At 44.7% G+C, this 12,007-nt stretch overlaps 1 protein-coding gene across 7 annotated transcripts in view; it reads right to left on the bottom strand.

Annotated features, from left to right (window-relative positions):
* Nucleotides 1–12,007, bottom strand: part of Bptf (bromodomain PHD finger transcription factor) — a 142,774-nt gene that overhangs the window by 10,319 nt on the left and 120,448 nt on the right. For 4 of the 7 annotated variants that reach the window (XM_013037929.1, XM_013037928.1, XM_013037924.1 and 1 more), the window contains 3 exons: nt 7,212–7,543; nt 1,814–2,006; nt 488–572 (listed from right to left, as the gene is read on the bottom strand). In XM_013037929.1, coding sequence (XP_012893383.1) covers nt 488–572; nt 1,814–2,006; nt 7,212–7,543 — 610 coding nt within the window. Of the gene's footprint in view, nt 1–487; nt 573–1,813; nt 2,007–2,727; nt 2,902–7,211; nt 7,544–12,007 lie in introns of all 7 variants that reach the window. The other 3 variants (XM_013037925.1, XM_013037926.1, XM_013037923.1) reach the window with 1 other exon arrangement.

The raw sequence follows: 12,007 nt of genomic DNA on the forward strand, positions 1-12,007 counted from the left end.
TCAAGGCTAGTGCTCTACCACTTGAGCCACAGCACCACTTCCGGCTTTTTTCTTTTTGCTTATGTGGTGCTGAGGAATCAAACCCAGGGCCTCAGGCATGTAAGGCAAGCGCTCTACCACTGAGCCATCTTCCCAGCCCCAGGCCCTGTGAAATCTTAAGGAATGAAACTGCTTGACTTAGAGCAAGTACGTGTACTCTTGAGTTACTTTCCACAACGACCATACTAACATGTATTTCCACCAGCCTGGTCATAATATCCTCGTGCTCAAGGCTAGTGCTCTACTTACCACTTGAGCCACAGCACCATTTCTGGCTTTTTCTGTGTATGTAGTACTGAGGAATCAAACCCAGGGCTTTATGCATGCAAGGCAAGCACTCTACCACTAAGCCACATTCCCAGCCCGCTCATGGTGTATCAATTTTATGGGTGATAAGATAGCTCTCGAGACTTCTCAATGAAGTTCACATTCAATTCAAAATACTTACCCATCGGCTCCTTAATCACACGATAATAATCTGGTGCATCATTAGGGTCTACTGGTTCAAGGAAAGGCCAAGCCATCTTATGGGCCTATAATAAAACAGACATCACTGTCAGAAATACAGACTGGAGGGCGAGACCAAGTGGGGGTGGGTGAGGGTGGGAGTGTCGTATGTATGTACAGAAATCACCAACATGGACGTGTCCTCACCAGCCTGTCCTTGCATGATTAATGTACGTCCCCCAAATCTTTTACTCTGGGCCTGGGTGCTGTCCCTCAGCTCTTCAGCTCAAGGCTAGCGCTCTACCACTGAGCCACCTTCCCAGCCTCTGTCCCCCAAATCTTTAAAAGAACCCAATGTTTCTTCAATTTTTCATGTTCGTTACCAAATCAATACACCGTTTAGCTCCAAGAGTGAGTTTTCCATGCGTGGATGGACTATCTGCACTGAGGTGAGGGAGGCAACTCCAGGCTGCAGGGTGGGGGTGGGACGCGTGCTCAGCTGAGCCGCCAGCTGAGCGCTGCTGGCACTGCCTGGTCTTTGTAAAGCCGGGTGGATGGGCTCACAGTGCGTCACAGTGACCACTTTCGGCTAATGAGGTGGCAGAGACGAGAAGTTAAACAACACTCAGCCACAGTGAATTCCCCTTCTCCTTCCAGTTCTTCTAGTTCTCATGTTTCAGATTATAGAAGGAGGAAAGTTCCACTCTAGTGCTCTGGGTTTGAAAGAGCTGGTGAACACTCCCTAATGATGCTCCTTTAGTTTCTAACAAAGGGGTGAATAAGTAGACTTGAATCCAACTGTTTTCCAATCTGTGCTGTGAGATTAATTTTCTTTTTTCTTTTTCTCTTTTCGTCGGTTGTGAAGCTTGAACTCAGGGCCTGGGTGCTGTCCCTAAGCTTTTTTGCTCAAGCTAGTACTCCTACCACTTTGAGCCACAGTGCCACTTCCAGTTTTCTGGGGGTTCACTGGAGATAGAGTTTCATGGGCTTTCCTGTCTGGGCTGACTTTCAACTGCAATGCTCAGCTCTGAGCCTCCTGAGTAGCTGGGATCACAGGTGTGAGCCATGTGAAAAGTTAGCAAAAATCAGCGAGGCACTTCAAGTGAGAGGTGAGGTAAACAACCATGGAGGTGGCATGTGGATATGGTAAGCCTCCCAGAACTGATGTGTGTGTGTGTTGGGGGGTTGGGGGGGGCGGGGAGAGACTGTGGTGTGTCAAGCCCTCCACCCTAAGAGCTGAGAGCCAGCCACTAAGCACATTCTCCATGACGGGAAGCTCAAACGCGACCCACGTGGCATTTTCAGTGTGTCCCAGGAGGCGCCTCACCTGCAGGGAGCGGAGCACCCGCTTCAAGCCCTCATAATCTTTCTCTGTCAGCGGCGTGAGCACGGTCATGGCATCTTCCGTAGACTGGCACTGCGGACAGACATACTCATCAATGAGCTCTGCCTCACTCTGCAAGATGCCAACGCAACGCCCATGGTACCAGTTCTGACACCGATCACAGCCAATGTAAAATCTGGAAGATCCAAAACAGAAGTGAGCTCCGAGTGGACAGGATAACTTTGCATCTCATCATTGACTTTTACAAATAACAAAACATGCAACTGAAACTTAGTAAGCCCCAGGATATAAAAGTTGTATTAGGATCATTTTACTAGTCTTGAGGTTGAAATCCAATGGGTCAATTTAGTACTTTTGAAGTTAAGAATAAGCAAAGTTTATTATGAACATTGTATAATATTGGAGAACCAATTTGAAGAAAAATGTAAGACATTTAATTGATTTTTTTAAAGCCCCAAACAAAACCAAAAATCTTTCAACTAATACCATTTCAAGTGGGAGTTCAGAATCCTGTAAGCTAATAGCAATGTCTCAGAGTTTATAGGTAATTAGTGTTTTTCTCTCCTACAATTTAAGTGCCATTTCAAACACTAAGTCCAAGTAAGTCAGGCTGTTTTAATCTCATTAATTTCTACATTACACATTGAAGAATCAATTCTACTATTAAACCACATTTCCCCCCAATGTGTCACAAGCATTCAGTATGAGGCAACATAAATTTTGAAGGGGAGATAAAGAGGAGAAAAGAGAAAAAAAATTGGAAAAGAATTTGTAATGTAAGTGTATAATATATGCAGAAAAAGATCTTGCTTTTTATTTTTAAAATAAATAAGTAAACCAGTCAGAGCAATGTGGCTTCCTACATTATTAAATATGATGCTCTTATCAGAACTCACTGTGACTCATCATAAGGTGTTCTGCAGATACAGTACAATTCCTCACTGCTGCCCTCTTGTGCCCGTTTACAATCATTACAGATGTACACATCCATTTTCTTAGCCTCCTTTTCTGTGATGCCAACACATTCTCCATGATACCAGTTAGTACAAAGATCACAGCCAATATAGAACCTAAAAGTATTCACAATGAAAATGACAATGTAATTGTCATTTTTTGAGCTGCATAGTACTTAAATCTGTCTTCCCTACCCGGATTCTCTTTTTTACAGGATAATTTCTGCAATGAGTCGCCTTAACACCCTGACTCCAACCATTCTACCAGTGGCAAACTCAGCATCTGATGCTGGATCAGTGTGGAAAAAGAAGTCACTCACAATGATTTCAACAAACATACTGTTGCGTGAAATATGGGTGTTTTAAAACACACTGGAGTTAAAAAAAAAAGATGACACACTGATGGTAATGGCTTCCTCTTAATGAATGTGTGCGAAAGTGTAACAGGTACAGAAACCAGAGCCAAAGAACCACGACTTACATCTGTCAAACCTATGCCACAGAAGCCATTCCAATATCAGGGCTGCTTCTCAGATAGGTTTGAAAATGTATCTCACAATTTAAATTTGAGAGAAAAAAAAAAAGAAAGAAAACCAAAAACAAAGCGAAGCGCAAACACCAAGTAAAAGTTACACCACGAGGAACATGCGTGTCATCCAGGTGTGAAGTGGTCAGACGTGACGTGAAGCAGGAAAAGGAAAAGGGTACATGTAGTAATTCAACTCTACCAAGTTTTCTACGTTTATAAGCATCAAGCTATGACCTAATTCAAATCACCTCATAGTGGATGATGACAGACATGGGCGATTCGGTTAACGTGTGCGGCTGGCTAAAGGGGAGAGGGGCCAGGTTAATCAACTGCTTAGGAGATGGGAAGGACTGCTGAGTCAAAAGCAAGGGCCCATCATGGGAAGAATGATGGAGGCATGCTTCTCCTGCGGGAGTGTACAAGAGCAGACCTCAAGGCTTCTGGGATGCTATCCCCTCAGTGGGCGTGTCCATGAGTGTTGGCTCCTGCTGTGCAGGACCACCACGCCAGTGCCTGTTAGTGTCCCCTCGCACAGCCCCTGGCCTGCCCCTGGCACCCTTCACTCTGCCCGGGCATCTCTGGATTCACCTGGAGGAATGCAAGCCGCCTCCTGCGTCAGGGAGCAAGCAGTACAGGCCTAGGGGTTTATTCTATTCCGACTCTTATGCGCTAATCTCTGCTGGGGTGGGGACGGGTGTCTTCTGGGGGTATTTTTGCTGTGTTCTCTTCAGGGTGGTTGGTGAGCTGTGTGTTCAAGGGCAGGACTTGAATTTCCATTTTTTAGCTACTCTTCCTAGATTCTTCCACCTAGACTGGCTTGGTATGAGAGACTATGAACTACTACTGAAAACACAAGTTACTTCAACTAGTACAGGGAGTGGATGAAGCTGGGAGGCTGGAATGGCGAACTGAAAAAAGTATGATATATCCACAAAGTAATGAGGCACCTCAACATGAGCACGTGTACAGGTGTGCCTCATTTTACACAACTCAGGCTTCCCAAAAAAGTTTGTGCAAAATGAATTTCTGTGATTTGAACACTTGACAGAATTGAGGCCAAAGAAACCCCTAAAGCATCTCTTTCATAGAAAGGATCGCATGCTCTTTTATCCCAGGAATCACTTCAGTGCGTGTTGCGGAAGTGAGGCACACGGCAGCAGACCACCGCAGTGGACAGGCTCCACTTTCACACTAGGGACAATGTCTACTGTGGGAAAACGATGGAAGGGGAAGAGATCTGAATGGATGCGTGTTTAACACAGCGAACCAACCAGCAAAGGTTTCATCAGGCATTTGCAAACAGGTGATAATTTAGACAGTGCCACCAGAGTAATTTCCTAAGAGATTACAAACTCAATTAGACCCCCCCAATTAGACATTAAACATTCCTATTCCCAAATGTCTTTCTTTTTGGAGACAGGGTGTCATTATGTAGCCCAGGCTGGCTTTGAACTCTTGATCCTCCTGCTCCAGCTTCCTAACTGTTAGGAATAGTTGTGCACCACTGTGTTTGGCTCTAAATTATTTTTTTCTTTGTGCCAGTATTGGGTTTGAACTCAGAGGCTTGCACTCTCACTTGGCTTTTTTGCTCAAGGCTGGTACTCTAGCACTTGCGCCACACCTCCACATTTGGCTTGTTGCTGGTTAAATGGAAGAGCCTCAGGGACTTTCCTGCCTGGAATGGTTTCAGACCATGATCCTCCAATCTCAGCTTCCTGAGTAGCTAGGATAACAGGTATGAACCACCAACATCTGGCTAAAAGATTTTTTTTGTGTGTGTGCTGGTACTAGAGCTTGAACTCAGGGCCTGGGTACTGTCCCTTAGCTTTTCTGCTTGAGGCTAGAGCTCTACCACTTGAGGCACAGCTCCACTTCTGACGTGTGTGTGTGTGGGGGGGGGCTGTCTTAGAGCATTTTTGCTCAAGGTTAGCACCCTACTAGAGCAGTTCTACTTTTGGCTTCTTGATAGTTAACTGGAATTATAAACTTTTCTAGTAGGGCTGGCCTTGAACCATGATCCTCAAATTTCAGTCTCCTAAATAGCTTACAGGTGTGAGTCATCAGCACCCAGCTCACATCTGGTTGTTTTTGGTATTTAACTGAAAAGTCTCATGGACTTTCCTGCCTGGGACAACTTTGAACTTTGATCCTTAGATCTCAGCCTCTTGAATAGACAAGATTATAGATGTGAACGAATGGTGCTGGTTAAATGCTTTTTCTTTCTTTCTGGCCTGGGGCTTGAATTTAGGGACTGGGCACTATCTCTGAGCTTTGGCACTGAGGCTACCATTCTACCACTTGAGCCACACCTCTACTTCCAGCTTTTGGGTGATTAATTGGAGATGAATCTCATGGACTTTCCTGTCTGGGCTGGCTTCAAACTTTGATCCTCAGATCTCAGCCTCCTGAATAGCTAGGATTACAGGTTCAAGTGAGTTACAGCAACCAGCAACTATTATTGTATGTTTATTATTATTTATTATACAATTATATATATATATGTCCCCTGTCGCCCCCGCCTCATGCTGATCTTTGCAGTTGAACTCAGGGCTTGGGTGCTGTCCCTGAGCTTTTTTGCTTATTGCAAACACTTTACTACTAGAGCTGCAGCTCTACTTCTGCCTTTTTTTGGTGATGAATTGGCGGTTAGTCTCATGGGCTTTCCTGTGCAGCTGATTTCAAATCAAGATCCTCAGGTTTCAGCCTCCTGAGTAGTTAGGATTACAGGCATGAGCCACTGGTGCCCAGCAGTAATATTTAAAAGCAAAGTTTAATATTCTTTTTAGTACAGTAAAAAAATATGTACCATGGTTACTTGTTGCTTGGAAAACTGGGCTTACAAGTAGTATAGTGGTGCATAATCCCAGCACTTGGGAAGCTGAGGCAGGATTATAATAAGTTCAAGATAGCCTGGTTACATAGCAAGTCCCTGCCTCAAGGGGACAAAAAGTAGTGTACATTTTAATGTCTCTGAATACTTAGCTGAATGACAGTAATGACCAAAATGTAAAACAATATAAAGACTATCTCTAAAATCTCATTTACTGAAGACACAACTGTCAAAAACAGCTTCCAGCTGCTATAGTTATCAATTTTTTATTTTTGTTGGTTGTGGGGCTTGAACTCAGGGCTGGGCACTATCTCTGAGCTCATTTGCTCAAGGCTAGCGCTCTACCACTTCGAGCCACTTCCGGTTTTCTGGTGGTTAAAGTCTCATGGGGACTTTTCTTCCCGGGCTGGCTTTGAACCGCAATCCTCAGATCTCAGCCTCCTGAGTAGCTAGGATGATAGGCGTGAGCCACTGGCACCCGGTTACTTAGCAAATTTTGAGTCTTATACTTAGCAAATTTTGAGTCTTATACTTGAAGAAGGGTAGAAGGAACATTTTTTTTTTTGTATTTTTCTGGCTTTTGTTCCAACCAAGTAGGTGGAAACTTTTAACAAAAACATTAAGTTTTTTTATCCCAATATAAAAAAGGAGAATTGCTTATAATAAAACCCAGAACGATTCAAATTTGAAGCTGCTTTGCACCATTCACATGTGGGTGGGATGGAGTTCTGGGCTCTGGGCTCTCGCGAAGGCAGAGACCAGGCTTGCGTATGGGAATGGAGGCCCAGCTGGGCTGGAGTGGCCCAGAAAGAACCGGAGAAAGCAGAGGAGCAACAGAAAGCTGGTTTTTGACAGGAAAGAATACGCCAAAGGACAAAGAACTGCGAACCTGTGAAATAGCACTTTACTTCTGGTGCAAGACTGAGAATAAGCACCTGCCCCAGAGACGGAACTTTATTACCCTCACAGTGGTTGTCGTGTACACTGTCACCAGTACATGCCTTTCCTACACCTGCCAATTTAACAGCTAAACTTAAAATAAACTAGAGCTCAAAAAACTCTACTCACTTAGATTCATCATAAGGCGTTTTACAGATACAATAAAGCTTTGTGTCCTTCTTAGTTTCCTTTGAGGTAGTAGAGATCACTTTCTTTTTCTTGGACTTTGAGTTTGAGTCTTTGTCCTCCTCCCGCTTCCTCTTCTGGGAAGCCCCGGGCAGAGGGGGCACCGGGAGGCCCGGGGACTGCAGACCGGGGACAACAGGAGGCGAGGGCGGAGGGGCTGTGGGGGTTGGCGCGGTCACCACCACAGGGGGCGAGGGGGCTGCTACTGCACTGGCCTGCGCCACCTGCACCATGTCTTTCTCCTTCTTCATTTTCAGGTCTCTCCTCAGCTCTTCCTGTCATAGAGAGACAAGGCAAGAAAATCATTAGAATTATTTCCATGCATGACCTGGACAAGGCCATCAAGTAGCTCCATGGTCAGTCTGATGTGAGAGGTGTTTTGTTTCCTGCTTGGGCTGGCTCTGAGCCTTGATCCTCAGAACTTAGCCTCCTGAGTAGCTAGGATTTCATGTGCGGACTGCCGGCACCTCCCTTCTGATGTGAGTTTTAGGAATGCCAAACAAGAGTTTTCTTACTCTATGCCTTAAGTCCAATCTCAACCAGCAGAAATAGAAAAGGGTCACGCACGGAGAGACTGCTAGATCTACTCGAAGGAGACTCAAGTGTGAAAGCCCACCCCTTCTGGCTGGAGCCTGGCTGTGTCAGTGGAGGCTTGGGGGGGATTTCTAGTGTCCTCCTCATTGACTGCCTCCCCCCCCCCCCCCCGCCCCTTTTCTCCTTAGTATAAGGAACTGAATAGGAGTTTCAAAAGGTGGCATGACCAGCACAAAGTAAACCTAGAGGCAGATTTGCCTTGTTAATGACATTCCTATGTCTAGAATTTAAGACTGCAGGGAGAGGTGACAACAAAGCACACTAATTTCTCAATAGGGGTTTTGCCACAAATTTAAATGTAAACTAACTGAGGCAGAAAAGAGCTGCAGGTGTGCCTTACCTGGCGTGGTGCTTAGCAGGCAGAAGCCTCTGAGTTCAAGTCCCAATATAGCCTGCCCTGCCCCCCTCAAAAAAAAAAAAAAAAGGCCAGGCACAATGAATGGCTCATACCTGTAATCCTAGCTACTGGGGGGGGGGTGGGCAGAGATTGCAGGGAGCTTGTAGTAGAAGTTCAAGGCCCATCAATGCAAAAAGTTTGAGACCCCAATCTCAACTAGTAATAGTTGGGTCTATCTTACACATTGGAAATGTAAGGAGGATCAAGGTCCAGGCTGGCCTGGGCATAAAGGTGACTGAAATGCAATCCTGGCAAATTTGCTGAAAACACTGTAATTAGCTTTTTGGTGTTGGTCCTGGGGCTTGAAATTAGGGCCTAGGCACTGTCCCTGAGGTTTGGTTTTTTTCTCCAGGCTAGCGCTCTATCACTTGAGACTCAGTTCTACTTTGGGTTTTTGTGGGGGGTATATAATCAGAGATAGGTATCTCATGGACTTTCCAGCTGAGCTTTTTTTTTTTTTTTTTTAAAGTTTTAAAATTTTTGTTGGTCCTGGGGCTTATACTCAGGACCTGGGTACTGTCCTTGAGCTTTTGGCTCAAGTTAGTGGTGCTCTACCACTTCGAGCCACAGCTCCATTTCCAGCTTTTTGGGTAGTTTATTGGACTTTTCTGTTCTGAAAGGCTCTGAACCACGATCCTTAGACCTCAACCTCCTGAGTAGCTTGGATTATAGGTGTGAGCCACTGGCACCTGGCTATAACCTGTTTTGATTGAGCAGCTGTCAATGTAACGTTCTCCCTAACACCAAACATCAAATAGCATTCCTTACTATTTTATTAAAACTGATAGCGAGCCAATGGCTCACACCTGAAATCCTAGCTACTTGGGAGGCTGAGATCTGAGGATCCTGGTTCAAAGCCAGTCAGGGCAGACAAATCTGAGGGATTTTGTTTTTGATAAATCATCAAAAAAGTTGTAAATGGAGGCATGGCTAAAGTAGTAGTAGAGTACCAGCTATAAGTGAAAAAGCTGAAAGCTCATGTCCCAGTAATGGCACAAAACAAAAAAGAAAATGGAGTTCATTTTGTAGAGTCCACAATGCTTCTAATGGCACCAAAGCCTAGCAGACAGCATCGAGAGTCTATGTGGACAGGGCCAGGGCATTTTCCTGTTTTAGTCAAAATAAAAACGAAAAAGAACCATGGGTCCAAGATATAATCTCTTATGTAAGGTCCATTTCTGGACGGTGAACAGACCTCGCCCAGTACCTGCGTTACCTAGGCAACTGGGACACCTGGAAGAGGTCACATCCGCATCCGCTGAGGTCACATCTTAATCTGATGTGGCCACACCTTTCTCCCACCTGACCCCACTTCCCTTTACCTGAACACACCCTTCCCTGCTCCCTACCCTATATAAGGCCTAATCCGGGGCCAGACAGTCTCTTTTGCCTGCCACATGGAGTGCCAACCTTGCCTGGTCCCAGCAGGTCTACTGAATAAACCTACCCCTTACCTGAATACCACTTGCGCAGTTCTTACTCGGCTACCTCCTTTTAAAAACCTAACATCTTACACTATTAAAAACTGGCCTGGCTGGGCACCACTGGCTCGTACTAGTAATCCTAGCTATTTAGGAGGCTGAGATCAAAGAATCAAGGTTTGAAGGCACACAAGTCTCTAAGGCTCTTATTTTCAATTAACCAGCAAAAAACTGAGCTAGAGGACTGGATCAAGAGGTAGAGTACCAGCTCTGAGTAGAAAAACCTGAGAAAGTGAGGCCTTGATTTTCAGCCGTGTTATGGGGGAAAATAAAAATAAGCAAAGCAAAACTCCACCTTGGCAAAGTGTTCCTGTTTGGAAACACTGATTACCAATCTGTGCACTGTGTACTTGAGGCTGATAGCAAAACTAGACAAGTTTCTAAAAGCAAAATTATGGATCTGATCATATCCACAGTTCTGTTTGTTTTTGATACATACTGATGAAATATTTTCCAGAAGCATATGCATATATGGTATTGTTTCTCAAATATGCTGTTTCATTTTCCTCATTTTAATTAGGTTAAAGATAATTTAATATGTTTATTGGGAACTTTTTTTTTTTTTGGGTCCGGTCGTAGGGCCTCAACTCTGGGCCCATCCCTCAGCTCTTCAGCTCAAGGCTAGTGCTCTACCACTTGAGCCACAGCACCACTTCTGGGTTTTTCTTTTTGCTTATGTGGTGCTGAGGAATCGAACCCAGGGCGTCATGCATGCAAGGCAAGCGCTCTAGCACTGAGTCACCTTCCCGACCCTTTCTTTATACTTTCTGAGACAGTTCTGCATATTTAGCTCAGGGTGTCTTGGAACTTGTTATGAAAACTAGGTTTGACTCAAACTCATGATTTTCCTGACTTAGCATCTCAAGTATTGAGATTACAGGTGTGAACCATCTTGCTTAGCTTGAAAGTGTAAAAGTGTGTGTGTGTGTTTGATGGGTGTGGGTCTTGAACTCTGGGCCTGGGCGCTGTCCCTGAGCTCTTCAGCTCAAGGCTAGTGCTCTATCACTCGAGCCATAGCACCACTTGTGGCTTTTTCTGTTTATGTGGTGCTGAGGAATCAAACCCAGGGCCTTGTGCATGCAAGGCAAGCACTCTACCACTGAGCCACCTTCCCAGCCCAGAAAGTTTATGTTTTTATTTAAAGTTTTACCAAGAATATATTTTAGTATAACAGGGTTAAAATAGAGAAATAGAAAAGAGAGAGAAACATTTTGCACTTCTCATGAAGGCAACGGTAGTTAAAGATTCCTAAAGTATTTTACTTAAGCATATGAAGTATCGATACCCTATGACCAAGAAATAAATATAGGCAGATGTATGAACAAAGACAATACTGTGTTGATTATATAAGCAAAAGCTATATACAAAAAATATCAAAACAAATTAATGGAGAGGGAAATAAATTGTTTTAATTTTATTTGATTAAAAACAATGTTGGAGCCAGGTGATTGTGGCTCATGCCTATAATCCTAGCTACTCAGGAGGCTGAGATCTGAGGATCATGATTCAAAGCCAGCCCAGGCAGGAAAGTCTATGAGACTCGTATCTCCAATGAACCACCAGAAAATCTGAAGTGGTGCTGTGGCTCAAGTGGCAGAGCACTCGCCTTGAGCTGAAGAGCTCAGGGTCAGTGCTCAGGCCCAGAGTTCAAGCCCCATGACCAAAAAAAAAAAAAAAAAAAGTTGGTCAGGTACCAATAGCTCATACCTGTAATTCTAGTTATTTAGGAGGCTGAGATCTAAGAGTCCAATTTGATGCCACTCTGGGTAGATTTGTCTGTGAGACTATATTCGCCAAATAACTAACAAAAAGCCTGTCTAGAGGTGTGGTTTAAGTAGCTCATTAGCTGAGCAAGCAAATTGAGTGAATGTGAAGCTCCTAGCTGTATTTTTTTTTTGCTGGTTCTGGGGCTTGAACTTAGGGCATGGACACTGTCCCTGAGGATCTTTTGTTCAGGGCTAGCATTCTACCACTTGAGCCACAGCACCACTTCCAGCTTTCTCTCTCTTTCTCTCTTTTTTGTTGGTCATGAAGCTTGACCTCTGGGCCTGGGCACTGACCTTCAGCTCTTCAACTCAAGGCAAGCACTCTAACACTTGAGTCACAGGGCCATTTCCAGTTTTCTGAGTGCTTTATTGGAGATAAGAGTTTCACAGGAGCCGGGCGCTGATGGCTCACGCCTATAATCCTAGCTACTCAGGAGGCTGAGATCTGAGGATCACGGTTCAAAGCCAGCCCAGGCCCAGAGTTCAAGCCCCACGACCGAC

The sequence above is a fragment of the Dipodomys ordii genome, unplaced genomic scaffold (genome assembly GCF_000151885.1).
Source record: "Dipodomys ordii isolate 6190 unplaced genomic scaffold, Dord_2.0 Scaffold7, whole genome shotgun sequence".
Classification (NCBI taxonomy): Eukaryota; Metazoa; Chordata; class Mammalia; order Rodentia; family Heteromyidae; genus Dipodomys; species Dipodomys ordii.